This window comes from Acomys russatus, chromosome 30, assembly GCF_903995435.1.
Source record: "Acomys russatus chromosome 30, mAcoRus1.1, whole genome shotgun sequence".
Taxonomy (NCBI): domain Eukaryota; kingdom Metazoa; phylum Chordata; class Mammalia; order Rodentia; family Muridae; genus Acomys; species Acomys russatus.
In genome coordinates, this window is record NC_067166.1 from 19,933,661 (window position 1) to 19,950,568 (window position 16,908).

The 16,908-nt window shown below is 43.5% G+C and overlaps 1 protein-coding gene across 1 annotated transcript in view; it reads right to left on the bottom strand.

Annotated features, from left to right (window-relative positions):
• Positions 1 to 6,410, bottom strand: part of Tnpo1 (transportin 1) — a 79,493-nt gene extending 73,083 nt beyond the window's left edge. The window contains exon 1 of the mRNA XM_051172431.1: positions 6,246 to 6,410. Within this exon, the coding sequence (XP_051028388.1) occupies positions 6,246 to 6,260 (15 nt within the window). The 5' untranslated portion in view covers positions 6,261 to 6,410. The remainder of the gene's footprint in view (positions 1 to 6,245) is intronic.
• Positions 6,411 to 16,908: the final 10,498 nt, after the last annotated feature.

The following is a 16,908-nucleotide window of genomic DNA, read 5'->3' on the forward strand; positions in this document are numbered from 1 at the left end:
GGGGTACAATACAGGGTAAAAAGGGTCAAAACAGGGAGATGGGTGGGGGATGAGACTGTAACAGACACGTTACACATTTTATGAATGAAATGCAGGCAACGAAGGGCAGCAAGGAACCCAGAGGCTCCACAGTTACTCACCCGTCCTGTTAAAAAATGGAAGCTACTAGACAAACAAACAAACAAAAATGGCTTTACTTGAAAATACCTAGGCTGAACCCGGGCAGTGGTGGCATACACCTATAATCCCAGCACTCAGGAGGCAGAGGCAGGCTGATCCCTGTGAGTTCCAGGCCAGTCTGGTCTACAAAACAAGTCCAGGACAGCTAGGGCTACATAGAAAACCCTGTCTCAAAAAAAAAAAAAAAAAAAAAAAAAAGAAAGAAAAGGTATGAACCTGACTCTATACCATGTAGACCCTTGACCTGTATAGTGCTCCAAGAACACAATAAGACTACCTCTTGCCTACTCAGTGACACAGTATTACTGGTATGTACCTGTGCTTACAGCACTCCTCTGCTTACATAGCTCACCAGACTACAGACCACAGCAGTCCTGAACTGAGCAGTGCAGTCTTTTCCTGCTGAGAGAGCCTACTTCTAAGAGCTTATTGTATTGACTTTTCGAAATGCGTGTTCTCCTATGTTCTAGTCAAAAACAGCTTATTAAATATTTTGTCTTCTTTTTAAATACTGGGGTGTTTGTGTGAGGATCAGTGGACACCCTGTTCACTGCTGAGTGCATTAGGCTAGCTAACCCACAGACTCCTGTCTCTGTGGAGAAGGGATTCCAGGCCTCCCTGTGTTCTAGGACCCCAGCTCAGGTCCTCACACTTTGGTGGCAGGCCCCTGACTCACCGAACAGTCTCCTCAGCTAGCTATTTTCCAGAAACATTAGCTCCTAGTGGAAACACAAGTGATAGTGGCTCTGTACACTTCTGTTCACTTTTTCAGGTTTGGTTGGCACCATTTATTAATAAGCATTTGTAGTCAATTATTTCTCTTTTATAATTTCTTTTGCTAGTAAAGACAAAAGTGATAGAAGGAACATGTGTGTGTGTCCTTTCTGAGGTAAGTACTTCCTGTGGGAGTGATCTGTGCACCTAGAACAAAGGGGATGCAATGTCACTATCTTACTAACGTTTCAGTCAGCTGTGAAGATGCAACTCAAGGGCTTGTATGTGGGGTTTTCTTTCCTCTTATTTTCAGCATAAAATCTCCTATTCTTTTCCTGTTAAACAGCTCTAGTCATTTTGGCTTATTTTTCCATTAAGACTTTCAACAGTAATGGGCTTCATCAAGTGTATTTTTCCAATTCAATTACTTAATGGGCCTTTAAACATCTCTTAGTCACCAAACTTAATCAAATTTGTGGTTTCTTTGGTTTTCCCCTTTCCCATTTGTTTGAGAGCATTAATAAGAATGCTGAGCCCAAATTTGCTTCCTGTATTCATTTTAGAATCCATATATATGTATATGTACATGAAATATTATATCCATATGAAATATATGCATAAGAAATATATATCCAAGTATATTTCATCCAGGTAAAGCTTTTTTTTTTTTTTTCTAAAATGTGGAATGTTAAGCTCTGTCTGGTTTAATTTTATAATTTACCTATTCATTACTTCCAACTCAACTATTTTATTTTATTTATTTAATTTTTTGGTTTTTCTAGACAGGGTTTCTCTGTGTAGCCTTGGCTGTCCTACACTCACTTTGTAGACCAGGCTGGCCTCGAACTTAAAAGTGCTCCGCCTGCCTCTGCCTCCCGAGTGCTGGGATTAAAGGCGTGCGCCACCACGCCCGGCCAACTATTTTAACGGTGTGGCTTACAGTTCATAGGTCGTTACATATATAACATGTTGAAAATAGGTACTACATGGAAATGTACAAGGGCTATCTTTTGTCTAGACAGACCTGAATTTAGAGTCAGCCTTCTACATCTAGGACTTGTACAAAATGCATATCCACCTTTTCCTAGCGATTAAAGGGAAGTAATTTCCCAGTATAACACAGGGCGATGGTGATGAGAATCATGTACAAGAGATAATACATACGAGATGACTACAGTGGAAAGAGTGTTTGTCTCTCTTCCCCTTTATCTCCCATCAGTAGCTACATTAATGCTATGCTGCTTCTGTTTATTGCAGGACCATTACTACACTCCCTCAGGCAAGCCTAGCATGGTAGTGAACATCTATTATCTCAGCTCTGGGATGGTAGAGGCAGAAGGCTAGACGCTGAGGCTAAACCTGAGCAAAGCACGCACTGTCTTAAAACAAACAAACCAGCAAGTCTAACGGTAGAAGGCGTGGTGGCGCACAGCTTTAATCCCAGCACTCGGGAGGCAGAGGCAGGCAGATCGCTGTGATTTCGAGGCCAGGCTGGTCTACAAAGTGAGTCCAGGACAAACAAGGCTGCACAGAGAAACCCTGTCTCGCAAAACAAACAAACAAAAAAAAAAGCCTCACGGCAGAGGCCTGTACACATGTGCTAACAGTTTAAGGGCTGCCTGGATGAGCGTGAGTCGAAGGCCAGACTCTGTAGTTCAGTGAGTCCCTTCTCAACATGTGTAGCCTGCATGAGGCCCTGAATTCAATCAGCAACAGTAATAAAACCAAAACACCACCCGGAGCACAGCCTAATGGCCCACAGCATTCATCCCAGCACTCAGAAGACAGAGGCAGGCCCTTCTCTGTGAGTTTGAAGCCAGCCTCATCTACATAGAGCATTCAGGGATAGCCAGGGCTACATAGAGGATCCCGGTCTCAAACCACCACCATGAAAAAAAAAAAACTTGCCTTCCTCAAGCAAAAGCAGCCAGGCAATATGAAGCCAGAACTCAGAATGATGCCCAGCATCAGAAAGAAACATCTAAAATGCAGTTAAGTGTTTTACGTACAAAGATAGTCATTGCAGTGGGTGTTATGTTGTTGTTTTGGTTTTTCAAGACAGGGTCTCCCTGTGTGGCCTTGACTGTCCTAGACTCACTTAATAGACCAGGCTGGCCTCCAACTCACAGAAATCCACCTGCCTCTGCTCCCCAAGTGCTGGGATTAAAGGTGTGTGCCACCAATGCCCAACTTGTTACAGTGTTTTTAATATAACTATAATTTTAGAAATTCTTTAGTTAGGAGAAAGTCACACAAACATTACATAGTCATAAAAAAGCAAATTAAAAAAGCTTCAGAAAATGCCTATATCAGTTTTTTAAAGCAGAAAATTACTTATGTAATAAAATCTCAACTGTGATAACTAGGTAGAGAGATAAGAAGTAACACCAAAGGGCTTATAGAAATGACTATACAGTCCTGAAACTGGCGACTTTATTTCTTATGATTCTAAAACAACCGACCCCATAAGGACAAAGATGAGAACAGCAGTGACCTGTGCAGCGCTCACTACACGCAGGCCTGGTACTGAGTGCTCATTGTAAAAGCTCATCTCGTTCTCAGAACAATCAGACACGAAACTGCGACACAGTAACTTGCTTCAGGGAACACTGACAATTACAGAGGGCTCGCCTTCGACTGTCCATCCCTCACAAGACAGCTCTACCTCACATGCTAAAGTAAGCCACTAGAATGGCACCTGGGATTCACACTGAACAGTCTTCACAGCAAAAGCTGTGTGCTTTTAGTACTGACTTCAAATAAGTCCCATTGTCACTGACTGCCTTTTGGAGAGAACATGTGGCCATCATTCTTGTATGGATTTTATCTCAGAAAAATTCCAAGACAGCCACATGGGGTGGAGCATGCTTTTAACCCAGCACCTGGAGTGGTAAAGGTGGTGGTGGTGGTGGTGGTGGTGGCCTTGGATCTCTATGGGTTTGAGGTCAGCCTGGTCCACAAAGTAAGTTCCAGGCCAGCCAAGTTGAGAGCCCTTGTCTGAAAAAACAAACAAACAACAACAAAAACAAAACAAAAAACCCAAAACCAATCAAAATTCCAAGACAAAGCTCCATCCTTAGCTCCAGTTTTAATGTTTCTTTTCAGCATGGACATGCTTTTTTTTTTTTTTAAGAACCTGATTTTAGAAACTCTCTTCCCTAGCGTCTACCTTCTTAACCACAAGCCACCCACTTTCACAAACATATGTCCAACAGTGAATTCATGCTCTCTCTAACCTGCTAGATCCTTACTAACGAACCCTAGCTGAGTAGGACCCCATCTTCTGAGAAATTTCACTCCAACTCTTCCTTTTTTGAAGGGGCATCATCCGCCATGACTCTAAAAACATCATCAGTTAGATTCTAATTCAGTTTTCTCAACCTCTGCAGGTTTGGGGAGCGTGTGGGGGGGCATTGGGAGAGCAGCAAGTCTGCCACCCATATACCACATTCTTTTCCTCCTTTTTGTTTTGTTTTGTCTTTTGGTGACAAGGTTTCTCTATGTAGCCCTGGCTGTCCTGGAACTCCCTCTGTAGACCAGGCTGGCCTTGAACTCACAGAGATCTGCCTGCCTCTGCCTCCCCGTCTCAAGAGCTGGAATTAAAGGTGCGTTCTACCACAGCCCTGCTGCAAAGAAAACCAATCCCCACCCACTACTGCTGCATTCCCCTCTTCCATTTATACTGCTTTTAAATTTACTTCATGTGTAACCTGATTTGGCTTCCTTATAACCTGATTTCTTTTCCTAAAAAATTAAATAAACAAAAATCTTACCAATATGGTTAACACACACAAGAAATTCCTCTAAACATAGTAATGTTCACATCTCAAAGCAATTCATTATGTTTTTAAGAAAACTGAATGCACACATCACCTTAATATTACATAAGTAAAGAAAATCAGACATGAAACAATGACTATAACTAATATTGATACTGGAAACAGTCACAGCTAGGATAATATATTTTTTCAGCCAACATTCTATTCTGTTCATATTATGTAACGACAAAAAGGCTTTTAGGAATGGAGGCTGAAGTACAAAAAATATTTTTATAGGTCTTTCACTGGGAGGAATTCAATAATTCCTGATGGGGTGACCATGGAAGCACAACAGGGCTAATGGAAGGCGGAGGCCCCTTTTCAGTAAAGGAAAAAGCGTTCATACTACAATAGGCTTACACAGACGCAAGTAAAACGCCCTATCGCCAAACCAGTATTTACTCACACATTACAAGTATTTTTCTTTTGCCATCCTAAGTTATTCACCCAGGACAGCCATTCTCAAGAACAACTGAGAAGCAGGGTAGTGGGGCAGTAGAAACCACTACCTGTCCCAAAATACCAAACCCTGCACTACCTCATTAGGTACACAGTCTTACCACTCCTAAGTGATATGTCGTCAGGGAGACTTAAAAACCCAGCAGGTACTTCTGGTATCCTAAAGATGAATACATCTGAACGAGAGTATTGAAGACAAGTCAGTTCCAAATACTGACTTTACTAAATATTTTGCATTTAAGAAGCGTCTTTTCTTTAGGGGGAAAGGCACTGCTTACGTACTCACGGAAGCCATCACTGTTTTAGAGTAGGGCATACTAAGCTTCTTAGTGCAATCTCCCCAATTAGTGGATAGCTTCCAACTTCCTTCCTACAGTTACAGCAGCAGATTTGCGACTGGCGTAACAAAGTGAAACTGTAAACAATCCCTGCATAACCCACGTGATTTAAAAAAGAAAAAAAAATTAAAACACCGCGAGATCGTCTCTAAGAGGAAGAAAGCCTTTCTAAAAAACCAGTTTGATTGCGGTGGCGGGTCTGTTCCTCGGCAGCCTTTCCTCGTGGCGTGTGCGGACAGGACAGAGGCAGGACGTGCAAAACCCACAAACCTACGCAAGACCCATAGTTACAAACAGTAAAATGATGTAAACTCTTCGCGAGGCCAGCTGGCCCTCGGGGGGGGGGGGGGAACGGAGGGGGGGGGAGGGACGGGATCAGCTGGCTGCACAGACTGGGGTGTGTGCGAGGCTCCGGGACAAAGACCGGCGACCTCGGGCCCTCGCAAGGTGCGGCCCGACAGACACCGCCCCTGCTCGCCCCAGCAGCCTCCCTCCCGACCCACGACCGACCTCCCACCCCCGGGCCGCCGTCCGCCCTATCCGTCTGGGTCCCCCAGGTCGCCCGGGACCGCAGCTGTTGGGCTTAGAACCGCCCCGTCGCCGGCGAGCTCCAAACGGCCGGGCCGGGTCCCCGGAGGGCGGGCAGCCGAGCGCGGTGCCCTCGGCACGGCGACGGCGGCGGGTGGGAGCCCGCTCGGCCGCTTCCGCCCCGGCCACGCACCCTCACGCCACCTACCCGGTCCCACACCATCCCAGAGGCCTCCGGCGCTTGGGCCCTTCTGCCGAAGCGGCGCTGCCTCCCGTCCGGGGCCTGAAATGGCTGCGGAACAAAGAGAATCTAGGCTCGGGCGAGCGCCGGTCCGATTGGCCGGGGGGCGGAGCCCCGCGCGGGAAATCTTCGGCGGCGGTCGCCTTGGCAACGGCGGCGGGGCTGGGAAGACCGCGGCCTGGGGCCTGCGGGCCTGCGTCCGGCGGCGCGCGGAAGGCAGCGGTTTCCCGAGCTGGGGTCGCCGGGGTCGCGGCTTCGCCCCCGCACGTCCCCGCACGCCCTCGGGCTGGCTTCAGCACCCCCACCCCGAGCCTGGGGATCAGACACTGCCGCGGCCCGGCGGCGGCCCGTGAGTGGGGATGGCTAGATAGATGCGAGGCCCTTCCAGGAGGTGACGTGCCCCGGTCACACCGCTGTCCCCTCGCTGTAGCCCCGGGGTGACAGTCGAGCCCCAAGAGCCTGGCGACACAGCTTATCCCACCGTCGAACGGTTGCAGCTTCCCTGGAACATGGCAGATGGGTGTGGGCGGACCGCTGCCGGGCTTACGAGCTGCGCTGATGTAGCACGAAACTACTGTATAAACCGAATGAAATTATTTAGAAAATTAAGTTTACCTCTCTAGGTATGTTTCTCATATAAAACTAGTTTCTTGAGGTGGACGATAGATAAGCTTTTTCTCTCCTTATACAGCCACCACGAGCAAAGTACTGTGATTTCAAGCTGAAAATGTTTTAAAATGAGAGAAGTAGACATTTTTTTTAACACATTTTTATTGAAAAATAAAATAATTCATATTACATCTCATTTTCTATCCCATCCCATGCATCCTCCCATTCCTCCCTCCCTCCCACTTTCACCCCAATCCCCTTCCCTATGACTGTGACCAAGGGGGACCTCCTCCCCCTGAATATGGTGCTAGGGTATCAAGTCTCTTCTTGGTAGTCCGCTATCCTTCCTCCAAGTGCCATTGGGCCTCCCCCACAAAGGGACATGGCCAAATATGGGGCACCAGAGATCCTGTGAAAGTCAGTCCCCAGTCTCCACTTAACTGTGGAGAATGTTCTTTCCCTTGGTTAGATCTGGGTAGGGGTTTGATGATGACTGCACGTTTTGTCCTTGGTTGGTGCCTTTGATCAAGTAGAACCCCTGGGCTCAGATCCACCCATCATAATGTTCCTCTTGTAGGTTTCTAGGACCCTCTGGATCCACCTACTTAGACATTTTTTTTAAACTGAGTTGTAAAGATGGTAATGAATAGACATGAATAATTGTCCTTCCCCGCCTGATAACTTTTTGTACAAATTTACTCTGTATCACTGTTTTAAATGTCCTTGGAAGGTGGTCCTATTTCCTAAGGTGAGTTGCCAGTGAGAATTACTCTCACATCACCATGATGTATAAAATATCAGCACTTTCAAACTGCCTTAGTGTTACATACTTTATATTTAAACAGTTACTGCTCTTCATCACTTTATAGATAAAATTATAGAACCTAATTTTTTAAAATGCTAAATATTTACAGCATATTTATTAAGAAATTTAAGAATTCTCACTTGTAATACTCATTAGTATTACATTTGGTTTAACTCTAATTGTTTGAGACTAAAAGATGATTTTTATCATCAGGAAGTTGAACATTAAAAAGGAAAATATTTAAATAAGGCCAGACATGGTGGCACACATCTTTCGTCCCAGCTCTTGGGAGGCAGAGGCAGGGAAATTGCTGAGTTCCAGAGCTAGGACTACACAGAGAAATCTTGTCTCAATAAAATATAAAGAGCGCAGCATGGTGGCACATGCCTTTAATCCCAGCACTCAGGAGGCAGAGTCAGGCAAATCTATGCTAGTTCAAGGCCAGCCTGGTCTACAAAGGGAGTCCAGGACAGCCAGGACAGTTACACAGAGAAACCCTGTCTTGAAAAACCAAAAAAGAAAAAAGAAAAACAATTTAATGTAAACCTCCCTCTAGAGTAATGTGGTGGGTCTACAAGGAAAATGTAAGTCTTATTTTTATACTTAAAAGATTGCATGGTAGAGTAGGAACTTGTGTAAATCAGAGGATTGTGGTAGCTGAATATTACATTGCTGGAGATTTAAAAAATTAAATATTACTGGGCAAGGTAGGATACGCCTGTGATCCCAGCACTTGGAGGCAGAGTGGGCAGATCTCTGTGAGTTTGAAGCCAGCCTGGTCTACAAATCGAGTCCAGAACAGCCAAGGCCACACAGAGATTAGATCTCTGTGAGTTTGAAGCCAGCCTGGTCTACAAATCGAGTCCAGAACAGCCAAGGCCACACAGAGATTAGGGTCTGGAGAGAAGATGGGTCAGTGGGTTAGAGCCCTTGATTTTGCTGGGGACCTGTGTTCCATTATGCCTCATAACTGTTCATAATTGGCGCCCCAGGGGATCCAGCGCCCTCTTCTGGCCCCTCAGACACCAGGCACATGGTGCGCACATACACATGTCAGCAAAAACACTCATCTATATAAAATAAGTGAATCTAAAACTAATCTGAAAGATTAGCAATTAATGATAGTTTAAAGGCCTACCAAGCAATTAATATGAATTCAGCTAAAGAGTACTTTGGGAATAAATGAAGTTGATTGAAAGAAGTAAGGATTGATGTAAAAGTATTTATTCCCTCAAATTCTTGCTAATAAAAAGATTTTATAAAAGAAATTCTTATTTATTAAGAAAAAACTGGTTTTCAGATGCTACAAAATTGAGACTTGTTTTCTGTTGTTATTGTTGTTATTTTGGTTTTTTTTGATACAGGGTCTCTCTGTGTAGCTTTGGTTGTCCTGGACTTGCTTTGTAGACAGGCTGGCCTTGAATTTAGAGTGATTCACCTGCCTCTGTCTCCCAGGTGCTGGGATTAAAGGTGTGTGCCACCACACTGTGCCCCAGGAATCTATAATCTTTTTTTATGTTTTTGTTTTTTATTTGTTTGGGGTTTTTTGTTGTTTGTTGTTTGGTTGGGTGAGTTTTTTTTTTTTTTTTTTTTTCAAACAGTTTCTCTGTGTAGCCTTGGCTGTCCTGGACTTTATAGACCAGGCTAGCCTTGAACTCACAGAGATCTGCCGGCCTCTGCCTCCCTGAGTGCTGGGAATAAAGGCATCTTTAAGGCTTATTAACATGGCTTATTTAAATTTTCTTTCCTGTTATTTTTTTCCCTTCGTGCATGTGATAACAGCTGTTCAGTGGTGTTTTCTCTTTACATTTCATGTGGCAAAACTCTGCAGAATTGTTGGCATTTTTAAATGACATATTTTGAAATTTAAAATGGTAAATAAGCTGGGCATGATAGTACATGCCTTTAATCCCAGCACTCGGGAGGCAGAGGCAGGTGGATCGCTGTGAGTTTGAGGCTAGCCTAGTCTACAAAGTGAGTCCAGGACAGCCAAGGCTACACAGAGAAACCCTGTCTCAAAAAAACAAAAATAAATAAGCAAATAAATAAATAAACGTTGTTTTTAACCTCTAAACCTTTATATTCTTTAATTCCTATATTATTTCTTTTCTTGGGTGAAAACATTGACAAAGATCATTAACATAACAAAAGGACACTACAGTGAGAAAATAGACACTTAGGGAAGAGAAGCTGTTTGCTTTGTCAGATGTAGCATCATTAAAGTCAGTGTGAGCCTCTGGGTCCTATGACCTGCATCCAGATGGTGGCTTTACCACTCCTGCTTGCTTTTAGTTCTCTGTCTCTGTCTGTCTGTCTGTCTGTCTGTCTGTCTCTCTCTCTCTCTCTCTCTCTCTGAGCTTCACTTTCTCTGTCTTAAACAGGACAGATAAATTGCATAGGAGTTCAATAGCAGGAGCTAGGCAGTGACAGGGCGGTAGAGAAAAATATTGCAGACAATAGATGTAAAAGATCATGATTGCCTGTGGGGAGAATAATTTTGAAAAAAGTAGATCTGGAAGTCCAAAACTTGCTAAATATCTTTAATAAGAAATTATTACTAATACTTAAAATGTTATTTTCATAGTAATTTATTATTAATAATAGATTATTTTGTTAAATGTCAGTAATTAATAATTACTAAAGCTATAGAAACTCGCTAAGATATCTAAAGTAATATTTCAGGTAGGCAAGCTTTTGAATAGGATACTTCTGAGAACCATTGCTCCCTTTGTACTTTTGGAAAAGACACTGATTTCTTACATCCCCTCCCCCCCTAATCTCCCCTTCTAAACTTCTTTCTGTTTGACACTAGACAGTTTAAGAAACTCTCTTCTGCTTTGAAACATCTCCAGGTTAATGTTAAGCAAAATCTTTTAAAAGTAATAACTTAAAAGAATTTAATACAAATTTTGAAAGAGGGCCAATATAGTATATTCAGAAATATCTACATAATCTATAGGCATTTATTATTTAAAGCAACCCCTTATATAAGGCTTTAATTTATAAAAATGATAAATTAAGGAGTTATTATTAACTGGGAAAGGATTAACTTGAGAGTTCCTTGAGCTATTAATAAATTCTAGTAATTAAAATATAATTCTATTTATAAAAAGGTCTACTCATACTCCTGCTTCTGGGAAGATGAAGTCGACACAGTGTTCACTGTCCTTCCCAGTACAAAAGTCTCAGACATTACATAGAAAACAAACAGAAGAGGCTCCTGGCAGAAAGCAAACAGACTATGCAGAGACCTTGGGACTCAAGAAATGACATAATGATGAACTCTCTGGGTTTTCTCTGGCCTTATATATCCCATACTTGAAACTGAAGAGCCAACAAGCTGGAAACACCAATGGCTCAGACCAAAACACAAAGCAACAAAAATGTTCCATCGAAACACTGCTCTCTCTGGTTGAAGGGGAGCATAGATGACAGAAAAGTTTCTGACAAGAACTGGTTAAATCTACAAAAATCAAAGGAAGTTATAATGTATACAAAGGCCCAGCAGGGAGCCTAGGTTTCTACTCTTAAAAGTCAGGTGCCTCCTCCCTATTCCCTGGGCTGATGCTTTGATTTTATCATCTCTGAAGCTCTCTCTCTGCAGTGTCACTGAAAAACACCAGGGGCCTTGTGCTTCTCTCCCAAACTGGCAGTGGAAGGCAGCATGTGCCCCTACCCCACTCTCTCAGACAAAACGTCATCTAAAAGACAGGTCTTCAAAATATCTTAAATCTTGTAGCACCATACCCCAAATCTCACAGATACAGCAGAAAAAAATGTTCATCCAGAACTAAAGATGTCAAGCTACAGGGGGCAGGGGGAGGGGAAGAGTTATAGACCACCAGCCAGGACTACAAAGGTGGCACTGGTGACATGACTTAGCAGGTAAGAGCTTTCTGCTCTTGCAGAGGATCCAAGTTCGATTCCCAGCACCCACCTGGTGGATAACAACAACCATCCATAATTTCAGTTCCAAGAGATCTGATACCTTCTTCTGACCCCCGTGGGCACCAAGCATGTAGGTAGTACACGTACATATATGCAGGCAAAACACACAAAACAAAGAGATCTGTCTTTAAAAGAAGAAGAGAGGATATTGTCAATCCTGACGACAATGACGGGGATGTTAGAATTATCTGACATAGAGCTGTGCAGAGTGGCCCACACATTTAATCCCAGCACTCAGGAGACAGGCAGGTAAAACTGTAAGTTCTGGCCAACCAAAGCTATATACAGCAGTCAGGTGCTGTCTCCAAAAAAACAAAACAAACAAACAAAAACCCAAAAACATGAAGGGAGAAAGATAGAGCTTTAATGAAGAAAAAAATAGAGACAAAACCTACAACAATCATACAAAAATATAGGGACAAATTTAACAACAGAATAGAGGATACAGGGGGCGCAAAACCCCAAAGACCTTGGTAAAGAAATTATTTAGTTTAACAAAGCAAGAACAGCCTGCAAAACAATTTAACAGTATCATAGAACTGGGTGAACATTATAAATGGTCCAATGGTGGAATCACCAAACTTCAGGATAGAATAAAGGACAAGAATAAAATCCCAGAAACCTTGTCTCAAACACACACACACACACACACACACACACTCTCTCTCTCTCTCTCTCTCTCTCTCTCTCTCTCTCTCTTTATCTCTCTCTCTCTCTCTCTCTCTGTAAGGAATAAGAGCAAAAGGGATCTGATGTCTTTCGAAAGATATAAACCTATGATTCAAGAAGCTGACTACAGATGGGTGTGGTGGCGCATGCCTGGAATTCTAGCCCTGGGGAGGCAGAGGCAGGTGGACAGCTATGAGTTCGAGGCCAGCCTGGTCTACAAATGGAGTCCGGGACAGCCAAGGCTACACAAAAGACCCCCCTCCCCAAAAAATAAGAAAAAGCTGATTACAAGCGGGGCATGGTAGCACATACCTGTGATCCCAGAACTCAGGGAGGCAGAGGCAGACAGTGGATCTCTGTGAGTTTGAGGCCAGCCTGGTCTACAAATTTGAGTCTAGGACAGCCAAGGCTACACAGAGAAGCCCTTTCTCAAAAAACAAAAAAACAACCGGTGTGTGTGTGTGTGTGTGTGTGTGTGTGTGTGTGTGTGTGTGTGTGTGATGTTGGCGCATGCCTTTAATCCCAGCACTTGGGAGGCAGAGGCAGGCAGATCTCTGTGAGTTCAAGTTCAGCCAGGTCTACAGAGGGAGTTCCAGGACAGCCAGGGCTACACAGAGAAACCGTGTCTTAAAACAAAAAGGAAGGAAGGAAGGAAGAAAAAAAGAAATTGAGGCCTCGGCTGGAAAGATGACTTGGGGTAATGTAGGTAGGAGGTGCAGTAGGCAACACAACCTGAATTCAAATCCCAGTACTCAGGTAAAAAGCTGGGTGCAGTGGTAAGTCCTAATGGCACTCCTGTGTTCCCTAATCCTCTCCTCTGAGGGCCAGGGATCCCAGAGGAGTTCCCTGGCCAGCCACACCCATAGCAATGGTGAGTCCATGTTCACTGAAAAACATTGTCTTGGAAAACAAGATGATAGAAGAAGGAATCAACCTTGACCTCTGGCTGCTGTGCATGCATGTGCAAATACACACACACACACACCTGACAAGAAAGTGAAGAAATAACTCACAGAGTGGGAAAAATACTTGCAAATCATATTTCTGATTTGAAAATATATATGCCATACATAAAACCACTCCCATTCCAATTATAAAACAATGACCTAATCAAAAAATGGCCACGGTGTTGAATGCCTTTCATCCCAGCACCCAGGAGTGCTGATCACTGTGAGTTCAAGGCCAGCCTGGTCTACAAAGTGAGTTCAGGACCGTCAAAGCTACATAGAGAACCCTGTCTGGAAAACAAACAAAAGAACAAACAAAAGGCCACTGTAAGGTATTTCTCCAAAGAAGCTGTACAGCTCTTACAGAAGATCTGAGTTCAATTCCCAGCACACACATGAGTATCTGTAACTCCAACCAAGGGACAACACCCTCATGCCTTGGTAGTAGGGTTATAAAATACTATGGTCACTATGGATAACAGTCTCAAAGTTCCTTAAACAATTAAACCCATAGTCTCCCTGTAGCTCTCTTAGCTGAAATGAGAACAGGTCTACACAAAAACTGTGCACAAATGTTCACAGGAGCATTACTTGTGACTATTTGTAAATATCCCAAAAGTACAATAGACATGTCTATCAACCGATTAATGAACAAACAATATATTTATTACGATATATTAGCTCCCCTGCCTCCAAAGGAAGCCAGGCATGGGTGGCGCATACCTTTAATCCCAGCACTTGGGAGGCAAAGGCAGGCAGATCATTGTGAGTTCGAAGCCAGCCTGGTCTACAAAGTGAGTCCAGAACAGCCAAGGTTACACAGAGAAACCCTGTCTCAAAAAACCAAAAAAGAAAAAAACAGAACAAAACAAAACTTTAAATGAGTGAAACCCAAAAAGATGCTACTAAGTAAAGGAAGCCAGTTTTTTAAAAGTCACATATTGAATGATCTATTTGTTACCATATAGACAGCCCCAGCCAGAGCATATAGACTGCCTCTAGGTTGCTTAGCAACCTCTGATGTCATCACCTGCTGCTGCCGGGTGTGTGCCAGATATAAAGGAGTGACTCGTCACTGTGCCTGCCCCCACCTGTCTCTCTCTGCCTCTGCCTAGGTTTTTCTCTCCCTCCTATCTGTGGTCCTCCTCCCCCACTTCCCTCTCTCCTGCTCGCTCCTGGTTTCTCCCACCTGTTCTACCACTGTTTCTGTCTCCCTCTCTCTCCCCTCCTGGCCCACTCAGGCCCTAACCCTCTCCCCTTTCCTTCCCCCAAATAAATATCATATCAGATCTGCTGTGTGGCATCTCTCTATATTTTTGAGCGCAACAATATTTACATGAGATGTCTGTCTGGCATGGGCAACGGTGTAGAGACAGGAGGTGCATCAGTGGTTGCTAAGGGTGCAGGCGGGGTTGGCAAAGTGACAGCTGTTAAGTATAGAGTTTCTTTCTGAGGTGGTAAAAGTGGTCTAAAATTAGATAAAGTTTTCACAACCCTGTAATATATTAAAAGCTACTGAACTGTACATTTTAACAGGCTAAATTTTGTGGTGTACAAACCATAACTCAATCAAGCTACTCTTTAGACTAAAGTACATGTAACCTAAGTGGTATAAATGCAAAGAAATCTATGCCACGACCCTTTGTCATGCAACTTCTGAGAATTACAAACAAAGAAACTAACACGGAAAGCAGAAGAAAATGGCACCTTTTCTCCAGGGAGAACAATCCTAATGACAGTGAACTCCAGATACCCTAGAGACTCAAAGAAGGCATGCAGCAGTTTTTGCAAGCGCAGAAAGGAAAAAAGAAAACAAAAAAAAAAAAAGTTAAAACCTCACTCACATTCCAAACCCAGCAACAGAGCCCTCAGAAGGAAGGATGAATGAGGACATTCTCCGATAAAAGGAAGCTGAAGCATTTTTGTCATCTGTGGACTTTTTCTGAAAAAAAAAAAAAAAAAAAGAGAAAGGGGAAATTATAGAAGGATTACAGGAACCATGGGATCCAAGAAAGACATTAAACAAAACATGGGTCAATGTAGCGTTGTACAATAAGAAGAATCATAGCCCACCCAACAGAAAGTAGATATCTCAAAGAGCCTGGAACTTCTTTTTTCTTTTTTGAAACAAGGTTTCTCTGTGTAGCCATGGCTATCCTGGCCTGACTTTGTAGAACAGGCTGGCCTCTCACAGAGATCCTCCTGCCTCTGCCTTCCCAGTGCTGGCATTACAGACCTACACCACGGGCACCCGGCCGAGGCCTGAACTATTAACAAAATTGAAAGCACAATTTAAAAATTATTGAAAAGAAGTCTCAGAGCTCAGGTGGCTTCCATGGAAGTTCCTGCAAGTGTTGAGAAAAACATAATAATAATCACACAGTCTTTTCCTAAATAGCTGAAGAAGAGTGACACACACGACTCATTTCAGATAGCGCCTTTTTTGTTTTTTTGTAGACAGGTTTTTCTCTGTGTATCCTTGGCTGTCCTGGCCTTACTTTGTAGTGCAGGCTGGCTTTGAACTCACAGAGATCCACCTGCCTCTGCCTCCCCAGAGTGCTGGGATTACAGGCACGCACCACCTCTCCCAGCTAGATAACTACCCTTCTAATGTCAAATCAAAACACAAAAACTATAGATCAGCCATTTTGTAAGAAAATTAGCTCAGAAATTCTTACCAAACTATTAGCAAACAGTGCAACAGCATGCAAAAGAATTTCACATGGAAATCCAGGCTGATTTATCTGAGGCTTTCCTATGTTCTGTTCAATAATAAGACCTATCTAGTATCATGAATCATTATTTGAATGCATATGAAGTCAAAATGGCTTGTCACCACATACCTACCGGAAAATGGCTGGAATTAAATATGTAAGTACCAGGGGGGAAAAAATCAGCATGATTTGTAGTGCACTTAAGGGTAGGTGCCCATGGCAACCAGAACAAAAAGTGGGTATTGTTCCTTAAGCTAGAGTTACAGGCAGCTGTGAGCTGGGAATTGAACTCTGGTACTCTGAAAAAACAAAACACCCTCTTAACCACTGGTCCATCTTTCCAGACCTCTTGGATCCTTATTGATAATTCCCAATCATCTTTGGAGAAATTCCTATAGAGATCCAATGCTAGCTTTGCCTTCTTAGAGATGGCAGTCAGCCTTGGAAAGCCTTGGTTTCCTCGTCTGTACTATGAGAATAGTAGTGGTACTCACCTGGCGTGGTGAGAGGGTTAGATGACACTACGCTTGTAAAGTGACTGTCGCTCCGTAAATGCCTGCAATTATCCTTGGGCTTGCCATGAGGGCTGACTCACTAGCTGGGCATGACGCTGCCGCTTCTAACTTTACTAGATGCAGAGGCATGCAGTTTCTTTGTTTCTTGTTGTTTTGGGGTTTGGTTTGGTTTGGTTTGGTTTGGTTTGGTTCGGTTTTTCAAGACAGGGATTCTCTGTGTGGTCTTGGCTGTCCTGGAACTAGTTCTGTAGACTAGGCTGGCCTCGAACTCGCAGAGATCCATCTGCCTCTGCCTCCCAAGTGCTGGGATTACAGGCATGTGCCACCATGCCCAGCTTTATATATAAACATACCCTTTTTTAAAATGCCCCTTTCTACCCTTTTCAGAAGTCAAAAAATATGCCCAGCAGGTTAAGAATTTTT